Here is a 21,625-nt window from a genome sequence, read left to right as displayed (position 1 = left end):
CAATCAATTTCTAGGAAAATCATAATTCCAACACAAGTACAAATCACCTTAGAATTAGATAAATCGCAGATTCAACCAACGATCGCCTTAATAAAAAAACTTCACCCGAACCAATACAATCTGTGAGTTAGCACTAATTCGGCTTGAGATTCACCGATGAATAGTTGTTTGAGTGAAAATACTCATATGGTCTTCGAGATACTTACGGAGATTATGAAACCCTAAATCTTCAAACTTTGGCAGACAAACCAAAAAGAAATTAATTCTAATAGAATAAACACCATCTCAAAGATGGGATCCATTTATTGAAAGCAAATTAAAAAGTTTTTTGGGGCTTACCACTGGTAAAAACACCGATGGAAGCCCCTACAAAGATTCACAAAAGAGACCAGAAGAAAAGAGATGAAAGAAAAAAGGAAAAAAGGAGAGAGTGAAGGAAAACCTTCAAAAAACAAGAAAAAAATCTAGCAATGGAGGTGAGAAAAACCCTTCCAAGGGAGAAATCCTAGAGGGAACCAGAAAAACTCTTCCAATGAGAAACCATAGAACTGAGAAACCATATATATATATATATATATATATTTTAGGGCTAACTATTATGAGTAATGATAAATTTTACATTAAATAATGAATTTTAATTAGTTATTGGATTTGCATTTAGTAGCAGACTCAAATCTCTAACCACTTAAGTCATCCCTCACTCTCAACTTTCATTATTAGATAAATTGTACATTAGTTACGTACTTCATCAAGAATTTATCATGATGCCACTGCTTGCGTTTGTATTAATACCAAGTTATTGAATGGAGTACTGTAATAATTTAAGATACTATAGTAAGATATGAAATGATCACAAAATAAGGGTCTATTATCACAACTTCACAAGTGTTGGATACTACAGTGCTTATGAACCCTTTGTTTATGGAATAATCGCACCAGACTCTATTTCATAATAATCTTTTCATTTATAATATTTTACTAGATTAATGAAGCATATGGGAAAATGATATTAGATGGGGTGTACCATGACCCGAAAATACATTACATATAAATTAAATAAAAGAATATTGGGATAAATTTAATATTCTTTTATTTATATGTAATTTTTTTTTTGAAAAAATTTATATGTAATATTCTTTATTTTATATGTAATGTTCATTTCACTCCTTCAATCTCTCTCTCTTCGATACTCTCTCTCTCTCTCTCCTCTCCTTCTAACTTCTTCTTTCATTTTATTTCTTGATTTTTGTAGCTTTTATGGGCTTAATTCATCACTCACAAACACATTTTTACTAGAATTTAACACTCCAAAATCCGAATTTCACAATCAAATTTTCGGAATTTTCATGATTTGAGAATATTGGGTATTTTTGATTTTGGCTAAAGAATTGCAATTGAGTGTTCTACTTGCTTGATTTCCACTATTAATTCACTTTACAAGGGTTTCCTACTCATTTGAGGTATGATTTCTCTTTCTTTGTTCATCTTTGTTGTACTTCATTGAAACCCTAGGTTGTACTTCATGGTAAACTCTCTTTGCTTGTTCTTTTTACCTATATTTTGTGTTTTGTGATGATGTTTGTTGTTTATAAGAAGCTTGATTATCATGAAATTACTTGATTGTTTGAATTTTTAGCACTATCATTGGTGTTCATTATCTCTCCATGGGATTGGGTAGTAGCATTTTTCTAATATATATACGTGATGTACTTTATTTTATATGTAGTGTTTTTTTTTTTCAGAAAGGTAATGTTCTTTTATTTTTATGTAATGTTATTTTATTTATAAGTTATGTTCTTTTAATTATATGTAATGTTCTTTATTTTATATGTAATGTTCTTTTTTAGAAAACATGATGTACTCTATGTTCATTTGTAATGTATAATAAATTATTATAACTACGATTTTTTATATATAGGTTATGTTCTTTTATTTATGTGTAATGTTCTTTTATTTATAGGTAATGTTCTTTTATTTATAAGTTATGTACTTATGTTCTTTTATTTATAGGTGATGTTCTTATATTTATAAGTTATGTTCTTTTATTTATAGGGTAATGTTCTTCCAAGTGATGCGCATGGTACACCCACCTGTACAAAACAATAATTGAAGAAAATGTGTTCTCGACTCTTGTGCAATTACTGAATATAATATGGATTGTAGTATGGAGATAATAAGTTCATTTACTTTGGTTGTCTTTACGTCCTGCTAGAGAACAATATTGATAATTGGGTTAAATCGATGCCAACTAAATGGATCATATGAGGTCACACGTTACAGTGTTAGGTCGGACAAGGAAACCTGGTTCAAAAGTTGGTCGGGCTTAGTGAATTACTGGCATGAAGGAGTAGAAGGGAAATGAGTCTTGCCCTAATTAGATGATATGATTATATAATTAAGGGTTTGGGGAAAAATAAAACCAGCGTTCATCGTTTACAAAGAAACGACGTAATATTTTTCCCTTCCTCTCTATCTACAACTGGTTAAAAGTTTATCATTGAAGAGGAGATTAATCTCTCCCGTTTAACTAGAATTGGTGGAGGTTTGATCTACACTTGTGGACCACTCATAGAGGAGCAACAATTGGGGCCCTAATCTCCGCAAGAAGGTAGAAAAAAGCTGGGAATTCACGTATCAAATGTGAATTCTAAACTATTATTACGTGATCCTTTATTTGTATGTGCATGAGATCCGATCTTATATAGGTGCATTTGAATGAGATTCATGAAATTCCGCTTAGAGTACGTAAAATCATACAATTAAACCCCGTACAATAGAAGTAAAGTATACGGTTGTTAAATATGACAATAAAATTATAAAAATGGCCTGGTTAAAAAATAAAGACTTCACTTATTAATTTATTAAAAAGTATGAATTATATTTTAAGAAAATAACCACATCTAACAAAAAAAGTTAATATTTTAGAAAGGTCAATTAGATTTTATGTAAAGCATATGTTATAATATAGATACAATCAATTTTTTAGTAAGATTTTTTTTTTTTTTTTTTTTTTTTTGAAGAAAGCGGGAATTTTTTTAATGTAATGTATTCAAGTGTTCCTCTTGGTTCGACCAAACTTTAGAAAATTTAGTCAAACCTCTTCTTGAAACTTCTCTTCTAGTCTTCTCCTCTTCTCTATTCTTCTTTTGCCTTTACCCATGCTTCCAAACTTGGCCAAGGGGCCTTCCACCGTGCTCGTGATCGCTATGGAACCAGCAAAAAGACAACAAAGATCACGAGAGTGAGGGGATGACTAAAGGATGCATAAAGATCATTAGAATAAGCACAAATAAGTAGTACATCTTTCATCAAGCACAAAAGAAAACCACAAGAGAAGAAATGAGATAGAAAAACCTAAGGAAATAAGAGAAATTAAGCCTAAAAACTGCTCTTAATTAAGAGTGACGTAAATGTCACTCATCAGTTAAAGTGTCAAAATTTTGGCAGAATTCTAGGTTGGGTTTGTATAATTTGTGCCAATTTTGCTGAAAATTTATTTGCTTAAATATATAGAAGTTGGTGGATGTATTATACTGATAGAAATTGGTGGAATTGTGATAAAATCCTTGTAAGTAGCAATTAATTTTTATTTATAGCAGAGTACTCATTTGGTTAAATATATGATTTTACCCGGAATTTAATAATTTGTTGAACCTAATTGAAGAACTTACGACATGTCGTTAATCAATTTACACTGCCTAACCAACTAGTGTATCGTCATTGACTGATTGCAATAGAAGACGAGGCTAGATAATATCAGTAAACTTTGACATAAAACATAAGGTAGTGAATAGAAAAAGGGGGAAAATGTGTTGGCATGTAGTCTGATTGATATGTGTAGTCTTATATACGAAATAGTCATATGTTTGGAGTAATGACTGGACAAATGACAAGCTAACTAATACAAGTATATAATGAATGGACAAATGGCAAGCTAACTAATACAAGTATATAGTGAACGGACAAATGGCAAGCTAACTAATACAAGTATATAGTGAACGGACAAATGGCAAGCTAACTAATACAAGTATATATATGATGCAACAAAAGCTAATTGACCTAGCAAATATATAATGAATGGATAGTTTATTGTAGTAGTTAACTGTCTCATTCAATAAGAACATTAGTTTTCATTAAACTTTTGCGTTAGTTTCCGCTAGTTTATTATTGGACTACATTTGTGTTTAGAGCTTGCATCTTAGTTTTAGATTTAGGTTTAAAATAAATTTTTGTAGTTTAGTTTAAATTATTTATTTAAGTGGATCTGACATCTTATATATCATCATTTACTTTTTTTTTTCTATTTTAAGTTGGAGTACTGTTTTTTTAATATACTAATACAAAATGTATATAAAAAATATGGGGAAGCAGGTCTAACACATAGTACTGCAACTTGATTGAAATTTCATATAATTAGTCATTCAAAGAGGAGTAGCGCCACTTTTTCTTTCATTTTAAGGAGGCAAAGCATGGTCAATTATCATGTAGCAGTAACTATGACGAATTTCTAGGTAGTTAATCATGGAGGAAATTAGATTAACTATGATAGTTAACTAAGGTTAGGATTATTTGACAGAAAATGGTGTATTAAACCTGCATTTAACCTTTTTTAACCTACTAATGTCACATTTAATGACTAATTAGTAATTTGGGGTTATATTTGATAATTTTAAAAATTAAAAGTCACCATTGAGAAACTTAAAAAGTTGAGTGTTACCGTTGGGAATTTCCCCACTTTTTTGTTTCATTTGACTTTTTACTGTCTCTTAAATGTGTCTTAAAACATATATATCTTAAGTTTCATACACGTAATAATTATAAAACATGATTATTAAAATATATCATGAGACAAATCTAATGAGATCTTACATGACTATATTATCCTTATAGATCAACGGTAATTTATGGTAAAAGTTTTCAAAGTTTGAACCTAAAAGATGAGAATGGGGAAAAAAATAAAGGGACAGAGAGAGTGTGGGCTAAAACTACCTGAGGCCTCAAATTTATTTATTTATTTATTTATTTATTTATTTTAAGTAAGATACATGGAGTAGATTAGAATCGTCTTCTTGCAAGACCATGCTTTTATCTATCTAAAAGTAAGAAATAAGAAAATTTGCTATCCGTAAATGGGTCTATATCTTGGTGCGCCAGAGTGGAATAGCCAAGAGAGACAACAAATTTATTGCCCAATTTTCTTCAGGGTAGATATGCTGGGACTTGAAGGCCGAGAAAGAATCTAAAATGTTCTTGACATTATCCATATTAGCACCTTGAGCTTCCACGGGCAATTAAAGGGATTCTACAAAATATTAATAACAGTGACATTATCACCTATAATAATTATATCAGTGATATTATACTCCCTAGCGAGGAGGTGGACATTACGAAGGGCAGTGACTTGAGCAAGAAAAGCTTGGCAAGAGTCTAATTTATAAGTACGTCTTACAATATGATTCCCTAAATGGTCCCTAAAAACAACACTAGTAGATGCTCAAATAAGTAATAGTAATATGTATGCATCCTTTTATTCTTTCCATTTTTATCTTTTTGTGATTACAGAAATTTATATCTCTATTATATAAATGAACGAGGAAGGACTTGGACGGTGTTTGCCTCAAAAAAATTAAGATCTTCTTGATTTATGCTACAATATTGAATAAAAAGTACAATAAAAATAATCTACTCCATCATCTTTTACTACAATTAAGTAACTTTCGAAATCAAATACTTTTGTAATGTTATAAATGTTAAATAAGTGATTTTAACAAATCAATCCATAATGAAATAAAGCAAAATTTTTCTAATTACAACAAGATTATATATTCTTCATTGATTAATCATCTCATCTACAAATCAATAATTAGCTAATTAATTGCTAAAAATATTCCCGTTAAATGTTTCAGTCATTTGATGTTTAAAATTACCCACTTCTTTACTTTACTTACACTATCTCTCGTATTCTTTTATCCTTCTCCCATGTATGACCTTGTGCTATATTTACTTAATAACGAATACATGGAATATAATTTTTGGTTATAATAATTGATCAGTAGCTACTAACTATGTATATATTCCGTTATAATTGAATCTTACACTATTTGATAATAATTATCAAATACTCTTGTGAACATTGATTTGGAATAATATCCCGCTAACGTAGTCCCTCAAAAAATAATTGACATAGTCAAACTTAGCACAAACATGTCAATACAATAGTTTGACATTAAATATTAGTAAATAAAAAAAAAGGAAAAATTAGAAAATAACACCACAAATTTCTCAAAAATTGAATTATAACACCACAAATTTTATAACTTTTATATAACACCACAAAAAAACCAAAAAATTGGATTTCACCACCATTTAATGGTTTTTTTGGATGAAATCCATTATAGGGACTCACGATGGACACGTGTTAATACGACATTGGTTTAAAAAAACAAAAATAAAAATTAAAACAAAAATTAAAAAAGAAAAAAGAAAAACCCCTAAACCCTAACACAGCCACCAGCCCCACCACCGGCAGCTGTGACTCCACCACCGAAGAACCCCACTGCCGCCGGAAACCCTTCCTTCACCGGCGAAATCACCGGCCATCACCCCCACCGACATTAGCCCCTCGCAAATCCCCTTCCCCCTTCCCTCTCCCCGAAAAATCACCCCACTCACCACAGCCCCCCCATGAAAATCACCTAGCCCCTTCGCCCCCTCGCCGAAAACAACCCTTGGAATTACCCCTCACCTTCAAACCGGCCGAAATTGACCTTAGAAGCCCTAGATCTATTGATTTCGCGGTGGAGGCGAACAGAATTGGTTGCTTTCGCCGGTTTGTGGTGGTGGTTTCCACTGATTGGTGGGATCTGCGAGGGCTGATGTCGGTGGGGGTGATGGCCGATGATTTCGCCGGTGAAGGAAGGGGTTCCGGCGGCAGTGGGGGTCTCCGGCAGTGGAGTCACGGCCGCCGGTGGTGGGGCTGGTGGCTGGGTTAGGGTTTAAGGGTTTTTCTTTTTTTTTTTTTCTTTTTTTTTTTGTTTTTTTTTCTTTTTTTTAAGCCAATGTCGTATTGACACGTGTCCATTGTGGGTCCCTTTAACGGATTCTATCCAAAAAACCGTTAGATGGTAGTGAAATCCCTATAATAAAAGTTTAAAATTTTTGGTGTAATAATCCAATTTTTGAGAAATTTATGGTGTTATTTTCTAATTTTTCCTAAAAAAAAACATTAAAATGTTGATATTATGAAACTTTAAATTAATACCTATTTAATTCACAACATATTAATATAAATTTTGTTTTTAATACTTTACTATGATCTATGGTCAAACTTAATATGTGAATAGTTATTAAAAAAAAAAATTGTGTAACATGTCAATTATTTTGAGATGGAGGGAGTAATTGATTGGTTTACCTTTATTTATTGTCGTAGTGTAAACTTTTCAATATATATAACCATCACTATCCTTAACTCAACATACATATTGGTTCATCCTTTTGTACTCTGTATTTTTAATGTGCTATAATTTACTCCACTTAAATGTCATGTTGTTGAACGCACACAAATAAATAGTTTGTGCGCGTTCAAATAAATAGCCAATTTTGCCTTTTAAAATCAGAAAATATAATATAAATACTGCATAGAATGAATAAATACGTCATATATGTCTCGAAATAGCTTATACGTTTGAATTGTTTTATATTATTCACTTACACTTTGTTTGGATTGAAGAAAATGGAGGGAAAAGAAGGGAAGAGAAATGGAGGAATGGATTATCTTCATTTAGATAACAAATAAGGAAGGAAGGGAATTGGAGGGGAGAGAAATGGAAGGATAAAATTGTAAGAAATTAATCTCTCCAACAATTCAGAGATTTGGAAGGAAAACTCATCTTTCTTCCCTCCCCTTCCTTTCTCTTCCCTCCCCCTCACCTCCCTCCCCTTCTTTTCTTTCCCATTTCTTTATCCAAACACACCGTTAATTTTCTTACATCGTATATGAAACTCTAAACGCCAAAACTAAAATTACAACATAGAACTAAATGTATTATACTACCACGACATCAATTAGTAGGTTCTTAAATAAAACATTACAAACCACTATATCCTTACAATTCGTTCATCGGAGAGCCCAAGACCTAGTACATTCATATTACGATCTTTAAAAACACCGCGATTTTAATCTGTTCCAAACCTCTTCTTCAATTCGAAAATATACTCATAGATCTTAAGCTCATTAGGTAGAGACTTATTCACACTATCCCTCTTCATACATCTTTTAGCCCATGCAATAAGTTTTGGACACTCGGCCTCTAGGTTCAATTTAGTGAATTTCTCATACGAGTAAAACCAACTATAATTTGGAATAAGTGCAATGTCTAAATATCCAAAATTGTTTCCTCCAAAATAAGGCTTTTCTCCAAGCTCATCTTCGAACAACTTTAGGAAACTTATGAAATCCTTCTTTTCATCTTGCTGAATTTCGTCTTTTTGTCTCCATATCTTGCAGAGAAAACTGAAGAACTGAAGCAGGATAGATTTAAGAGAGGGTTAAAATCATACTTTCTCCGTTTCTTTTTAGTTGACACGTTTTTTTAGTCACGTTTGTTAATGCACTTATTTAATCATTAATATCTTTAATTATCGATAAGCAATAATTATGAAAAGTTGATATTTTAAAAGTATATAACGTGACGAATCTAACAAGATCTCACATAACTATATTTTTTATTACGTATAAAGCACAAAACACGGTCAAATGAAGGTGTGTGAATAGTGCTAAAGTCAAAACGTGTTAATTAAAAAAAAACGGAGGTAGTATATAACAAAAGGAATAAGATTAAAGTAATGTATATATATATATATATATATATATATATATATATATATATATATATATATATATAAATATATATATATATATATATATATATGCACGCCTAGTCAAAAATTGATACGGTAAATAAAATGACCATGATTCTTGATGATTTGAATAAAAAAGAGTCCATATCATTTGTAGTTCAATAAACTCTAAAATTGTGGATATTTAAGTTTTAACTAGCTTTATTGGTTACAGTTTTGAGGGGTGCTACTCAAAACTAGAGATGACAATGGATCGAATTCAGATCGGGTGGAGCTTCACCTGCATCCATCCATCATTCCAATTCCATCATCTACATCCATCCATCACCCGCTTCACCCATCATCCGTATCCGTCCATCCATCATCCGCAAATAAAACGGGTGAATCGGGTGACTAATGAATGAACATTTTATATAAAAAAAATTTGCATAAAATTTAATTTACGGTTATTTCTACCGTAAGTTATTATTATTATTTAAATAATAACAAAGCACTAACTACATAATCTTTGAAAAAATTAATTTGCAACAAACAAAGTATTTTTATTGTATATTTTAATTTTTTTTTTTATTAAAATTTTTAGATTGAAAATCTTTATATATGTTAAACGGGTGGGTGGATGGTTAGTGGATGAAAAAATCATCATCCACATCCGATCCGATCCATCATCCACTTCATCCGTCACCCACTTTTCATCCATTTATTTTGAGTTTTCATCCATTTATTTTAAGTGGGTGAATCGCATTAACAGATATCCATCTAATATTGCTATCCCTACTCAAAACCTAAGAGTGAATTCCATCTATATCATTTTACCTTTATGCTCTATTTGGGGAAAAAAAAAAATACAAAGTAAACTCTGCAGTTTAATCACAAAAACTTTTGATATCTTTTGTTTAATCATTTTAATCTTTAATGCCATCTTTGAAAAACAACGAAATTAAACCTTTAACACCAAATTGCTTGCTTTAGTGGGTCCCGCTGACAAAATTAACCTCTTTTTCCTTAAACTAGAGTGGCCTACGCGCGCGATGCGCGCAGAAAGGCTAGATCTTACGAAAAAGTTGTATTGGCGTGTGTTTACACCTTTGATTTGAGTGGTAGTTTTAATAAGTACTATTTGGTTTGCTTATGTGGTGGCTTTGCAGAAGGGATTGAAAGCCACCAAAATCTTTTATGATGATTATTTTTTAAAACCCTCTAAAGTTTGACAGTATTATTCCAAAATTATTATTAAATAATATTTAACTGATTTGCATCATTTCATCATATCTATTATCCCTTCATATCTTAAGGGGCAATTGTTAGTTTAGAACACTTAATTCATTTGCATGTTTCAATAATACTTAGTGTTTCGGGGTTTTCTGATGTCTTGCGGGAGAGTTACAATTTCGGGACTGGTATCCTTGTGTCTGTACCTGCAAAACAACGGAAACTCCTTGTGGTGGGAGCTCCACCTCGACGGTCAAGTTAGTACTTGTTTTAGGAGTAATAAGTGCGGAAAAGTAAAGGTGGGAGATCTGGTTCCTCAAGGTGAGGAGTGATCAATGTGTTTTTGCATCTCTAGGTGAGAGTAATTAATTGGTGAATCCCCTCTAATAAGGATTAATGAATGTATTTATATGTCTTGGGAAGCGTGTCAGTCCTAGGTTTTGGTCAACCTAGGGCTGATTGGGCTTCTTCCGAAAACTGGGCCTAAGTGGCCGTTTTGCCCATTTGGCATAGGGGAGGCCACGTGCCGTGGCACAACTGGTCCAAGGTGGACTGATCAGCACTTGACACGTGGCAGGCTCCAACTGGTCCATGTGGCGGACACATGGCAAGGCCTGAATGGTCCACTTGTCAGATGATGACTGGCTGGGGGAAATCCCCTAATCATTTGCCCCTCACAGGTGGCACGTGACTGGTCACATGTCACATGTGACAGGTGTCGGCCTGTGACAGCCGACGACCTACTATAAGAGTCGCCCTATGATGGGCCGAGCGTTTTTCCCGCTCATTTTTTGAATTTGGAAGCGACTCTTCAACTTCCACAAATTCTCTATATAAGGGCCTTGACCGAAAGTCTTTTGTTCACACTTTGCATTTTTTAAAAGAGAACACTCGGACCCTTGCACTTGAGCTCTGACACTTTGCAACTTTTGACCTGCCGATTATTTCTGACAAGCCGACTGCTTTCGTTGGACGACTGCTTTTTCCTTTTTTCCAGAACTCATATTACTCAGGTAACTGTCTGCTCTCTTATGTTTTCTTTACTTTCTATTTGAAAATGAGACCTCAAAAGCATCCGACACGACCTAGGTTAGCAATCAGCCGGTCACCGGGGACGGCTGAGTCTAGGACTAGGGGTGCCGACTGCCCTGCAGTACTTCAAACTTTGCGCAAGTCCCGAAATCCAACTGTCTTTGTATCTATGCAGGATAGTATGTCAAGGACAAAAAGAACAACGAGGATTGAAAGCTCTGATGGCTCTTCATTCCGGGTCCTGACACCGCAAGAACCCAAGGTGGTTCTGCTGCCGAGAGCTCTGAGAAGGGGCCAAGGTGGTCCCTTCCCATTTTTCAGTTGACCTAGCTGGTCAGCAGTCGGCCCCTGAAGAAGAAGAGGGGTCGGCCCCCTCTGGGAGAAGGGAGGAGTCGGACTCTTCTAATAGTGAGTCTGACTCTAGCTCTTCAAGCCGCCTCTCTCTAAACTCGTTTGCATGAGGCGAGACTTTCTCATGCGTCTAATAAGGGGGACGACTGGTGAGAACCATCCGCCTCCCATAGGGAGTTGAATACTCCTTACTACTGTCATGTCCCAAAGGGTCGAATCAAAGCCATGAAAGAACGAATATACTCTTTTCTATCGGACCATGTGATGGGTCCTGATTTTCAATTATTTGTGCCGGATGTTGAAGATGCAGTCGTCTGGCCCATGGGGGCTAGCTACAGGGACGCCTGTTTTGGCTGCTACGAGGCGGCCATTAAGGTTGGTCTTCGATTTCCCTTGCATCCGGCCGTTCAACAAATCCTCGATGGATACGAGGTGGGGTTATGGCAGTTAGCCCCAAATTCCTAGTTTAACATCCTTGGCTATGTAGCCGGATGTGAAATGCATGGGGTGGAGCCGAATTTCTAGGCGTTCACCCATATGAATTATCTTAGCCGAACCCCCAAAGCAAGCGGTACCGGCTGGTACCAAATAATGAGCCACAAGGGCTATTTGATGACGAGGGGGAAGGAAAATAAATGGAAGGATTGGAGAAACACCTTTCTCATAATTTTCAGTCCTGACAAGCTGCTGAACAAGTGCTACAATAAGTGGAACAAGGATCCGCCTCTTCTAGCAGGCGGCCGTAGCATACCGCTTGTCCCTCGCCGGGCTAGGGAGGAGATCCTTGATCGAGGACTTTTTTTAAAGTAGAGATAAGGGTAAACTCTACTATTGGGGTACGAGAGCAGGTGCCCTTAAACTGCGTCCCCAAATTTCCATGGCTTTATGACGAGTATTTTTTGGCCGCTTGTGGCCTTAGCAGTCGAACCTCCAGAGGTAGCCGGCCTCTTGAGCATCTATATGCATCTTTTGTTTCTTGACTTCAAATTTTTTCTAACTCTTTGTGGTTCTTATTTTCAGTTGAAGCTATAGACCACATCTCTGCGTCAAAGAAGGCGGCCGCCCTTCATCGAACCTCTATAATGAGCCTCAAGCGGACCTCATCCGATTCTCCTGCCAAGGAGACGCCCATAGTGAGTTTCTGCTCTTCCGAGTTTCCCTTTGAACTTTTTTTTGCCAGTACTGACTTTCCTGTGCTTCTGTAGGCGGGCTCGTCCAAACCCTCTTCTTCCCAACAGCCGGACTCAAAAGTTCGGAAAACGACTGCTGGGAGTACGCCTGGATCTGCCAGGAAGCAATCAGCTGACAAACAGCCGCAAACCCCACAAAGTGAGGGTAAACAAACACAAGTCCCTAGGGACAGCCGGCCTCCAAGAGGTATAACCGGCTCCTTCAGACCTTGTTAAATTTTTCTTCCTTTGATATTCTCTCTCTTGTTCTAACAATTTGTCTTTGAATTCAGACGACCCTCAAGAACCAGACTTGGTCCAAATGGCCAAGTCTATGGTTAAAGCCATTCCTCTAGAGGAGAAGGATGCGGTCAAGGGAGTCGGCACCTTAGCATTTTTTGCATTGTCTATTCGTAATCTTTGGCTTACGATAAGTTACAAATTTTAAAGCATTTTAGCCGAAAAAGTCGGTATGGTATGCAAGCGGATATCAAGGATCCTCTACACTTGGCAAAAATAAAGCATAAACAATATTCAGTGAGCAAAGATGACCGAAAGATGGTCGCCACATACATATATAAACAGCCGGCCATAAAGACCGGCAAAATATTCATAAACCCCGGCCCCTTGGCCGGGTAAAGAGATGCAAGAGCAAACGGCACGCAGGCCGGAGAAAAGTTTGAAAAAATGAAAGCTTTAAGCATTGGGAGGGGCTTCGGATTAACTGCCGCCTAATCAAGTTCAACGATGGACGCTTGATTCTTCGAAGCATCCCCTTTCATTGTCTCGTCTTTAGGGGCAGGAGCTTTATGCGCATCCACCTCAATCGGCTGCAGGGCCACCACCTCTTCCTCCTCTTCTGAGCTGGAGCCGGCTGCCTCCTTTTCCTTCTCGTCCTCATCAGCCACCTGTTGCATGATTCTTCTGTTGTACTCTTCAGTACAAGCATTAAATGTCTTATCCCATGCGGCATAGCTAGCTTTTGGGAAGAGTGACGACCAAGTCATCTTCATGATATTGGCCTAGTCCTCCATCATGGCCTGGGCTAGAGCCAGCTTCTCAGTCTCGGCCTTCGTATTAAGATCTTTGGTGATGGTCGCCTCCTGCTTCTCCAGACGCTCCTTGAGTGTGTCCAGAGACGTCTGCAGACCTTCAGCCTTATGGGCGATGTTTTAGAGTGGATGCTTTATTGAGAGAGTGACTTATGAGATGATTTTATTGAAAGCTTTTACTTGGCCGTTTGCTTGTGGTCGGCCTACTGACGCAAAGCAGTGAGTGATTCCTTGGTCTCCCAACCAGTATTTGAGAACATGCGTCTCAAATTGGGGACCATTATCAAACACCATAGACATGGGTACCCCGAACCGAGTGATGACGTTTTTCATATGAATGAGATCACATCTTTTGTCTTGATACCCTTAACAGCCTCTGCCTCTACCCATTTTGTGAAGTAGTCGACTGCAACAAGTATATACTTCTTGCCGCCTGTAGCAGGCGTATAAGGACCTAGGATATCCATGCCCCATTTAGCAAACGGTAGTGGGCTATGGATGGTCGTGAGATCAGTAGCCGGACGGTGGATAAACTTGCCAAACCTTTGGCACTTGTCACATTTTTTCACCATCACCATGGCGTCTACTTCTAGGGTAGGCCAGAAGTAACCCTGCCGCCTTGCTCGTTGAGCAAGCGACCTGCCGCCTCATGTGAGGCACAATACCCTGAGTGTAGGTCTTCTACTACTTCTCGTCCTCTTTCTGGGGCCACATACTTTAAGAGGGGCTGAAGGTAACCCTTCTTAAAGAGCTCTCCCTTGCACATTTCGATGTTGGACGCCTGTTTTTTCAGCAGGGCCGCCTGAGATTGATCATCTGGCAAGGTGCCGTCTGTTAAATATGCCCTGATTGGGTCCATCCAAGTTGAATTTCGATCTAGAACTCCAATGGTTTCTTCTTCAATACTTCTCTTTTCCATCACTTCCCAGAAGACGGTTCTTGGAGTGTCATAGGAGGCCGAGGATGCTAACTTTGAGAGAGCATCCGCCTGGTTGTTCTCGCACCTTGGTAATTGAGTTAAATGAAACTCCTCAAGTGACCCAGTCGCCTGTCGTACCGCCTGCAAATATTTAATCATGGCCAAATGGGTTGCTTCGTATTCGCCGTTGTACTAACTTATTATCAATTGTGAGTCAGAGAAGGCGTCTATCTTTCTTGCTCCAGCCGCCTTACACATGCGGATACCGGCCAGTAAAGCTTCATATTTCGCCTTGTTGTTCGAGGTTTAGAAGTTAAAGCGTAGAGTATACTCGTACCTATCGCCTTCTGGCGACTAACATATAACGCCTGCCCCACAACCATTCGAAGTGGAGCTCTCGTCCACATATACCTTCCAGACTTGGTCTGGAATTTGAAAATCAGAGGGCCGAGTCATCTCTACAATAAAATCAGCAAATGCTTGCCCCTTTACTATTTTTCTTGGCTCAAATGTAATTTCAAGGCTCTGAATTTATATCGCCCATTTGATCATTCGGCCTGACGACTCCATGGTTGTCAGTGGCCGCTTGATTGGCTGAATTGTGTATACGACAACTGAATGTGCCAAGAAGAAGGGCTTAAATTTTTTAACTGCCATGAAGAGGGCAAGGCCGAATTTTTCCACAAGTGCATACCTCAACTCGGCATTTTTCAACACATGACTGACAAAATAGACCGCGAGCTGACAGCCGTCTCTTTCAGCAAGGAGGACGGCACTTAGAGCATGGTCAGACACTGCTAGATACATGCAGAGCACTTCTTTGGGCAAGGGACTGACCAACCTTGGTAAGGAGTGCAGATGGTCTTTCAATTTTGGAAGGCCGCCCCAACATCCGGCCCCCATTCAAACCTGGCTCTCTTTTTAATTACCTGAAAAAAGTAAAGGCACTTATCGCCTGACCGGCTGAGAAATCTTCCCAGGGCCGCCAGACAACCTGTTAACTTCACAACCTCTCGGACCGTGCGAGGCGACTGCATGTCTATAACCGCCTGCACTTTTTCGGAGTTAGCCTCCATACCCCTTTGATTGATAAGAAAACCGAGGAACTTCCCATACTCAACTCCAAAAACACATTTCTTGGGTTGAGCATGACACGGTGCCGCCTGAGTGTGGCGAATGTTTCTCGTAGGTCGGCCAAATGGTCCGTCTAAAGTTTGGATTTTACAATCATATTATCTATGTACGCCTCCACATTCCTGTCAATTGGGTCAAAGAAGACCGTGTTTATCATTCGCTGGAAGGTGGTCGGAGCATTCTTCAAACCAAACGGCATGACCGTGTAACAATAGAGACCCTGATCTGTGACAAAGGCCGTCTTCTCTTGGTCCCTCTTACATAGGAGAATTTAATGGAAACCGGAGTAGGCGTCCATGAAACTCATTAAGGCGTGGTCGGCTGTTGAGTCGACCAGACTGTCGATCTTAGGCAATGGATAGCTATCTTTGGGGCACGCCTAGTTCAAATCAGTGTAGTCCACACACATTCGCCAGGTACCATTCGGCTTCTTCACCAGTACAACGTTTGCAACCTAGTCAGGGAAATAACATTGCCGAATGAACCCTGCATCAAGCAATTTTTTAACCTCGGCGGCAAGCGCCTGACTTCTTTCTTCACCATGGTTCCGTTTCTTTTGACGGATTCACAACTAGTTTATGCACAGCTAGGTCCGGACTTATACCTGGCATTTCATGAACCTCGAATACGAAGATATCCTTGAATTCCTTCAAGAGTTGGTGAAGATCATCACCCAACACTGTAAGAGCAGTCGTCCCAACTTTGATTGTTCGGTTGGGACGTGAGTCATCCAAGACGACATACGTATGCTCACCAGCCGGCTGAGGACCGCTCCTCTGCCAGTGATTGCTATCGTTTTTCTTTTCTCTCGGCCCCCAGTTGGGCAGCCTTTCTTTTCTTGCCGCCTGTTGTAGGCGCATTCTCCTTGATCTATTCAAGGTCATTGTTCTCTCCACTTGGGCCAACAGCCGCTACAGTGGGTTTAATATTAGAGAGATAGCACTCTCGTGCCATCTTCTGATCTCCCCTTAGGGAGCCGACTGTTCCATCATCCTTCTCAAACTTGAGCAGCATAAGAGAAGGAATGATGACAGCTTTTGATTTGTTCAAGGTAGGTCGCCCTAGGATCATGTTGTAGGCCGAGAGCTCTTCCACAACTAAAAACTAGACCACCATGTGACGGCCCTCCCCTTTCTCACCCAGGCGAATGGGTAAATCCACCCGCTCGACTGGGTGTACAACACTTCCTCCAAACCCTACTAAAGGGTGAGATACCGAATGTATGCAATTAGGTTTATACTTGAGCTTTTCCAAGCACTTGTTGCTGATGAGATCAAAGGAACTGCCGGTATCTATGAGGATCCGGCCAACCCTTTGGTTGGCCACTTTACATTCAATGACAATGGGGTCGTCATGCGGCTCCCTAACATCTCCCAAGTCCTCTTCTGTGATAACAATTTCTGGGAATGTACTCTTGGTGGTCTGTCCTTGATTGACGGAGTTAACATCCAACCGCCTGATGTTATCTTTGTTGCCTCTGATTGTGGGGCCGCCTCTTGCGAAGCCGCCTGCTATGGTATAGACGACGGCGTCATCAGTATCAGAACTGTCAGTTGACCGGTGGCTCTTCTTGGCCGACTTCTTCTGTTTGGGGGGAGCTTTCCCCTTGGGCTTCTTAACGTAGGAGTCAAGATCGCCTTTCTCTGATAGGCGGTCTAGGTAGCGCATAAGGCTGATACATTCATTGGTTTCATGACCAATGTTTTCATGAAAATGACAGAATTTATTTTGGTTCCGATTGCTCGCAGAACCTTTCATGGGGGTCGGCTTCTCAATTGAGATCCGGCCCTTGATTTCATTGAGGATATCTTGGCCATCCTTGTTGAACGCATACTTGGGAGAGTATGGTTTGTATTCTTTCTTCTTTTTCTGGGACGGCTGTTCAGAGGAGTCGGCCGCCCAGATTTCTTTCCTCTTCTTCTCATCTTTATTTGCCGACTGCTTTTGTCGATTTTCTTTTTTGTCAGGCCTCTTATGATCCGACTGCTTTCCAGTATTACAAAGGTCAGTCGCCTGTATGTAGGCTTCAGCCTCAATTAAGGCTTCTTAAAGGGTAGCAATCCTCTTCCGGACCAGGTCAAATTTGAAGGTCGACCTATCCTTGAGACCTCTGAAAAATTCAGTGTAGGCTACCTCATCCGGTAGCCCTTGTATCTGAATCCTCATCAGGTTGAACCGCCTGATGTAGGAACGGAGTCCCTCCTTCTCTCCCTGTTGTATGGTCCCTAAGTCAAGGATTGTCTTTTTAGCAAGGATATTCATGGCGAAATTGGAGGTGAACAGGTAAGCGAGGGTCTTGAAGTTGTTCACACAACCAGTCGGCAGGTTGCCGAACCATTGTTGAGCAATGCCCTTTAGAGTGGCTGGGAAACACTTGCACCAGATGGGATCATCCAACCCTTGAAGGTACATCATGTTGGTGAAAGCCATCAGATGGTCTTCTGGATTCGTAGTGCCATCATAAGCGCCTACTAATACATTCTTCACTTTGGCCGGCAGAGCGGCCTCAATAATTTCCTTGGAGAAGGCGGACGGCTGTTCTCCAAGTCTAAGCAACCGTAGTTGCCAGTCCAAAGGCTGGACGTTTCTCGCCGCTTGCCCTCCAAATAGAGTAGGTTGCAAGAAATATTGTTGTTGCGGCACGTATGACTAGTGTGGCACATGCGGAGCCGACTGGTTTTTATGGGATCCGGACCGACGGGAGGTGCCGCCTGTCTGGCTCTCATAATTTGATTGTGAATACCTCTGTGCAGACTGTCTTGAAAATCAGAAGTAGAGGCCGACTCTGACAGTCGGTCACTCTTCTTCTGCTCTAGCAACAATCGAGCATTAGAGTACATTTTCTTTGACCCATCTGCTTGAACATGACGGATGGGCTTTCTCTTTCCTGGTGACCGCCTAGCCCCAAGCTTTGGGTGGGGGGTTGTTGTACGATCAGTAACTGGTCTCATCCTTCCAGAGTGGGAGGACTTTCTAGCTGACCGTTCCTTTGTAGGAACAGACGTTCTCTTCTAATCAACTCTTGGATCTCTCCCTTAAATCCCCTCATGAAGGTCATGAGTTCGTTCCTTATAATGGGAGCAGATCCCTCAGCCGCCAGTTGTTGCTCAGGCGGTGGGCCGGCTGGTTGACTGGGACCAGCTTGACAATCCTCCCGTTCCCTCCTCTCGGTGGGACGGATGCATCGGGCCCTTAGGGTCCCGTTTGAGGCCGTGTGCTTCTCCACCTCGACCTCATTATTAGTATCTTGGTCTGAGTAAACCTGAGGGTCGTCCACTGGACGCCTCTCTTATGGATTCGGTACAGATTGTGATTCCATCTCGAAAGTACTTTCCCCACAGACGGTGCCAAAATGTTTCGGGGTTTTCTGATGTCCTGCGGGAGAGTTACAATTTCGGGACTAGTATCCTTGTGTCTGTACCTGCAAAACAACGGAGACTCCTTGTGGTGGGAGCTCCACCTCCAACAGTCAAGTTAGTACTTGTTTTAGGAGTAATAAGTGCGGAAAAGTAAAGGTGGGAGATCTGGTTCCTCAAGGTGAGGAGTGATCAATGTGCTTTTGCTTCTCTAGGTGAGAGTAATTAATTGCCGAATCCCCTCTAATAAAGATTAATGAATGTATTTATATGCCTTGGGAAGCGTGTCAGTCCTAGGTTTAGGTCAACCTAGGGCTGATTGGGCTTCTTCCGAAAACTGGGCCTAGCTGGCCATTTTGCCCATTTGGCATAGGGGAGGCCACGTGACGTGGCACAACTGGTCCAAGGTGGACTGATCAGCACTTGACACGTGCAGACTCGAATGATCCACTTTTCAGATGATGACTGGCTGGGAAAAATCCCTTAATCACTTAGTACTTCGTATAATATTTCTAATGTAGTTTTCTACAAATGATTTTTTTGTGAGCGCGCTTAGGTCATACAGAGTAATTATATGTAAAATGTTACGGCTAATAACTTAATAATGTAAGCTCTTTAATTTAATGTTCTACGACCATCCAATATCTTTATCTAATACTAAAACAATAACCACTTAGTTATATTTTTCATCTTAAATTCCTTCATTTTCTCTCCCATAATTAATACCATTTTTATTTATTTATTTATTTTTCCATCATCGATTTCCCTTTTATAATTTTTTATCTTGATAACATCTGCTCAAATATCACTATTTAATATGAATCTCGTTCATAATTTCATAACATTGTTTATGTGCTATCAAACAATGTAAATTTCAAAAGCTAATAAACCTTAATAAAAAAAACATATGATTATGAAGTATAAAGCATTAGAAATTTTTTTATTCAACAAAAAAAAAAAGTACTACGTATTACAAGTTTTTAGGGAAGAAAAAAAACTTTGAATTAATTGATTATATGTTTAATAAAAAAAATAATTAAATACATTCATAAGGAGGGTAAAAATGTAAATACACATTTTTTAAGGTATAGTTGGTAACACACTATTTCTAAGAGTTATCTTAAATTTTTTATAAGGTAGGGATTTAATTAATATTGTGTTAGGGCAAACCTAGTCTAGCAATAAAATACCAGTTGATAATCAAACAATAACTTACCACCTTAAATTTTTTTCAATTCGGGTAACTAGATAGGTTCAATTCAATTAAGACGAATTCGGCTTATTTCAAATTTAAATAATGGTAAATAATTGCATTCATACATGTCAAAATTTAATCGGATTACTTGCGAACAGGTTAGGTTGGGTTGGATTGTGTTAGTTCTAAACACCTCTATCTTAAATTATGCATCATGAAAAACTTCAAAGCTAATAACTTAAAGTTTATTTTATTTTATTTTATTTGGTGGAATAACTTAAAGTTTATAAGTCAATGTTACTTCAAAATGAAAGAAAGGAGAGTAAAATTAAATTAAAATAATAATAATAACAAATCTATAAAATGGAGTAACAGTCAATAAACCTAAGCAAAAGATGGTAAAAGGAAAAAAAAAAATAACTACGGAGTATTAAAAGTTGTTGAAATGTTGTTTAAAAAAAAAAAAAAACATTATGTTATTGAAATTTAGGGAAAAACACATACCATCTTGTCATTATAATCGGCCCAAAATCGAGCTCGAGCCCTCTCATAAGCATCAACAGGCAACAAATTCTGAGACTTGTCATTCCAAACTTCATCAATGTACTCCAAAATAACGAGTGACTCAGGAACCGGTTTTCCATTATGAATTAAAACCGGGATTTTCTTGTGAACCGGGTTCATCTCCAAAAGAAGTGAGCTTTTAGCATTGAATAAATCTTCGTGTTGACATTCATAGTCTACGATACCCTTTTCTTGTAGCGCAATTTTGACTCTTGCAGAATAAGGGCTAGACCAGAATTCTAATAACAACAGATTATTGTTTGACATGTTTATGAATTTTATTTTGTGGGGTTTGTTTTTGGAATGATTTTGGTTATTGAACTCGGTTTATAGTGATGGATTTGGTTGGTTTATATTTAATATAGGTGAAAAGATGGGATTTAGGATGATAGTGGTTTAAGTTATTGATCTGTGATGTCATCGCTTTCGTAGCAATTAGGCATGTGGTGTATGGACAAAATTTTAAACGGAGTAGTCTAAAACGGTGGGAATATAAGAATATTTTTTATTTTGGGTAGTTACGAATAATTGGTGTATTGGGTCAATACGTGATTGGATTAATCGAGACTTCAGTCCAACTTCGGATCTGGTAATTTCAGGTCAGGTCATTTTAAGTTAAAATTTCTAGGCAAGTTTAAAATTGGGTCGAGACTATGGGTTAAGCTCAGATCCATTACACTTATACATTATAAAATAAAAAGATATGAAATAATTAGGAATGACAGTGGGTCGGGTTAAATAGGAGACCGGCCCAATCTCCACCTGTGGGCGGGAATGGAGGG

The 21,625-nt window shown here is 38.3% G+C and overlaps 1 protein-coding gene across 1 annotated transcript; it reads right to left on the bottom strand.

Moving 5' to 3' along the window:
* Nucleotides 1-8,017: 8,017 nt before the first annotated feature.
* LOC110696392 (probable glutathione S-transferase) lies at nucleotides 8,018-21,310 on the bottom strand. The gene is made up of 2 exons (XM_021873677.1): nucleotides 20,784-21,310; nucleotides 8,018-8,520 (listed from the first exon to the last, which is right to left on the bottom strand). Exons 1-2 carry the CDS (start codon nucleotides 21,108-21,110, stop codon nucleotides 8,176-8,178), a joined length of 672 nt encoding a protein of 223 aa, XP_021729369.1. The 5' UTR covers nucleotides 21,111-21,310; the 3' UTR covers nucleotides 8,018-8,175.
* Nucleotides 21,311-21,625: the final 315 nt, after the last annotated feature.

The sequence above is a fragment of the Chenopodium quinoa genome, unplaced genomic scaffold (genome assembly GCF_001683475.1).
Source record: "Chenopodium quinoa cultivar QQ74 unplaced genomic scaffold, ASM168347v1, whole genome shotgun sequence".
Classification (NCBI taxonomy): Eukaryota; Viridiplantae; Streptophyta; class Magnoliopsida; order Caryophyllales; family Amaranthaceae; genus Chenopodium; species Chenopodium quinoa.
This window is presented reverse-complemented; position numbering and strand designations above follow the sequence as displayed.

What these genes read in the sequence shown, in the direction of transcription:
- LOC110696392 (XM_021873677.1), bottom strand. Translation starts at nt 21,110, where the DNA reads ATGTCAAACAATAATCTGTTGTTATTAGAATTCTGGTCTAGCCCTTAT. An exon ending in CCGATTATAATGACAAGATG is followed by an intron (nt 8,521 to 20,783) that starts GTATGTGTTTTT and finishes ATCCTGCTTCAG; the next exon opens with TTCTTCAGTTTTCTCTGCAA.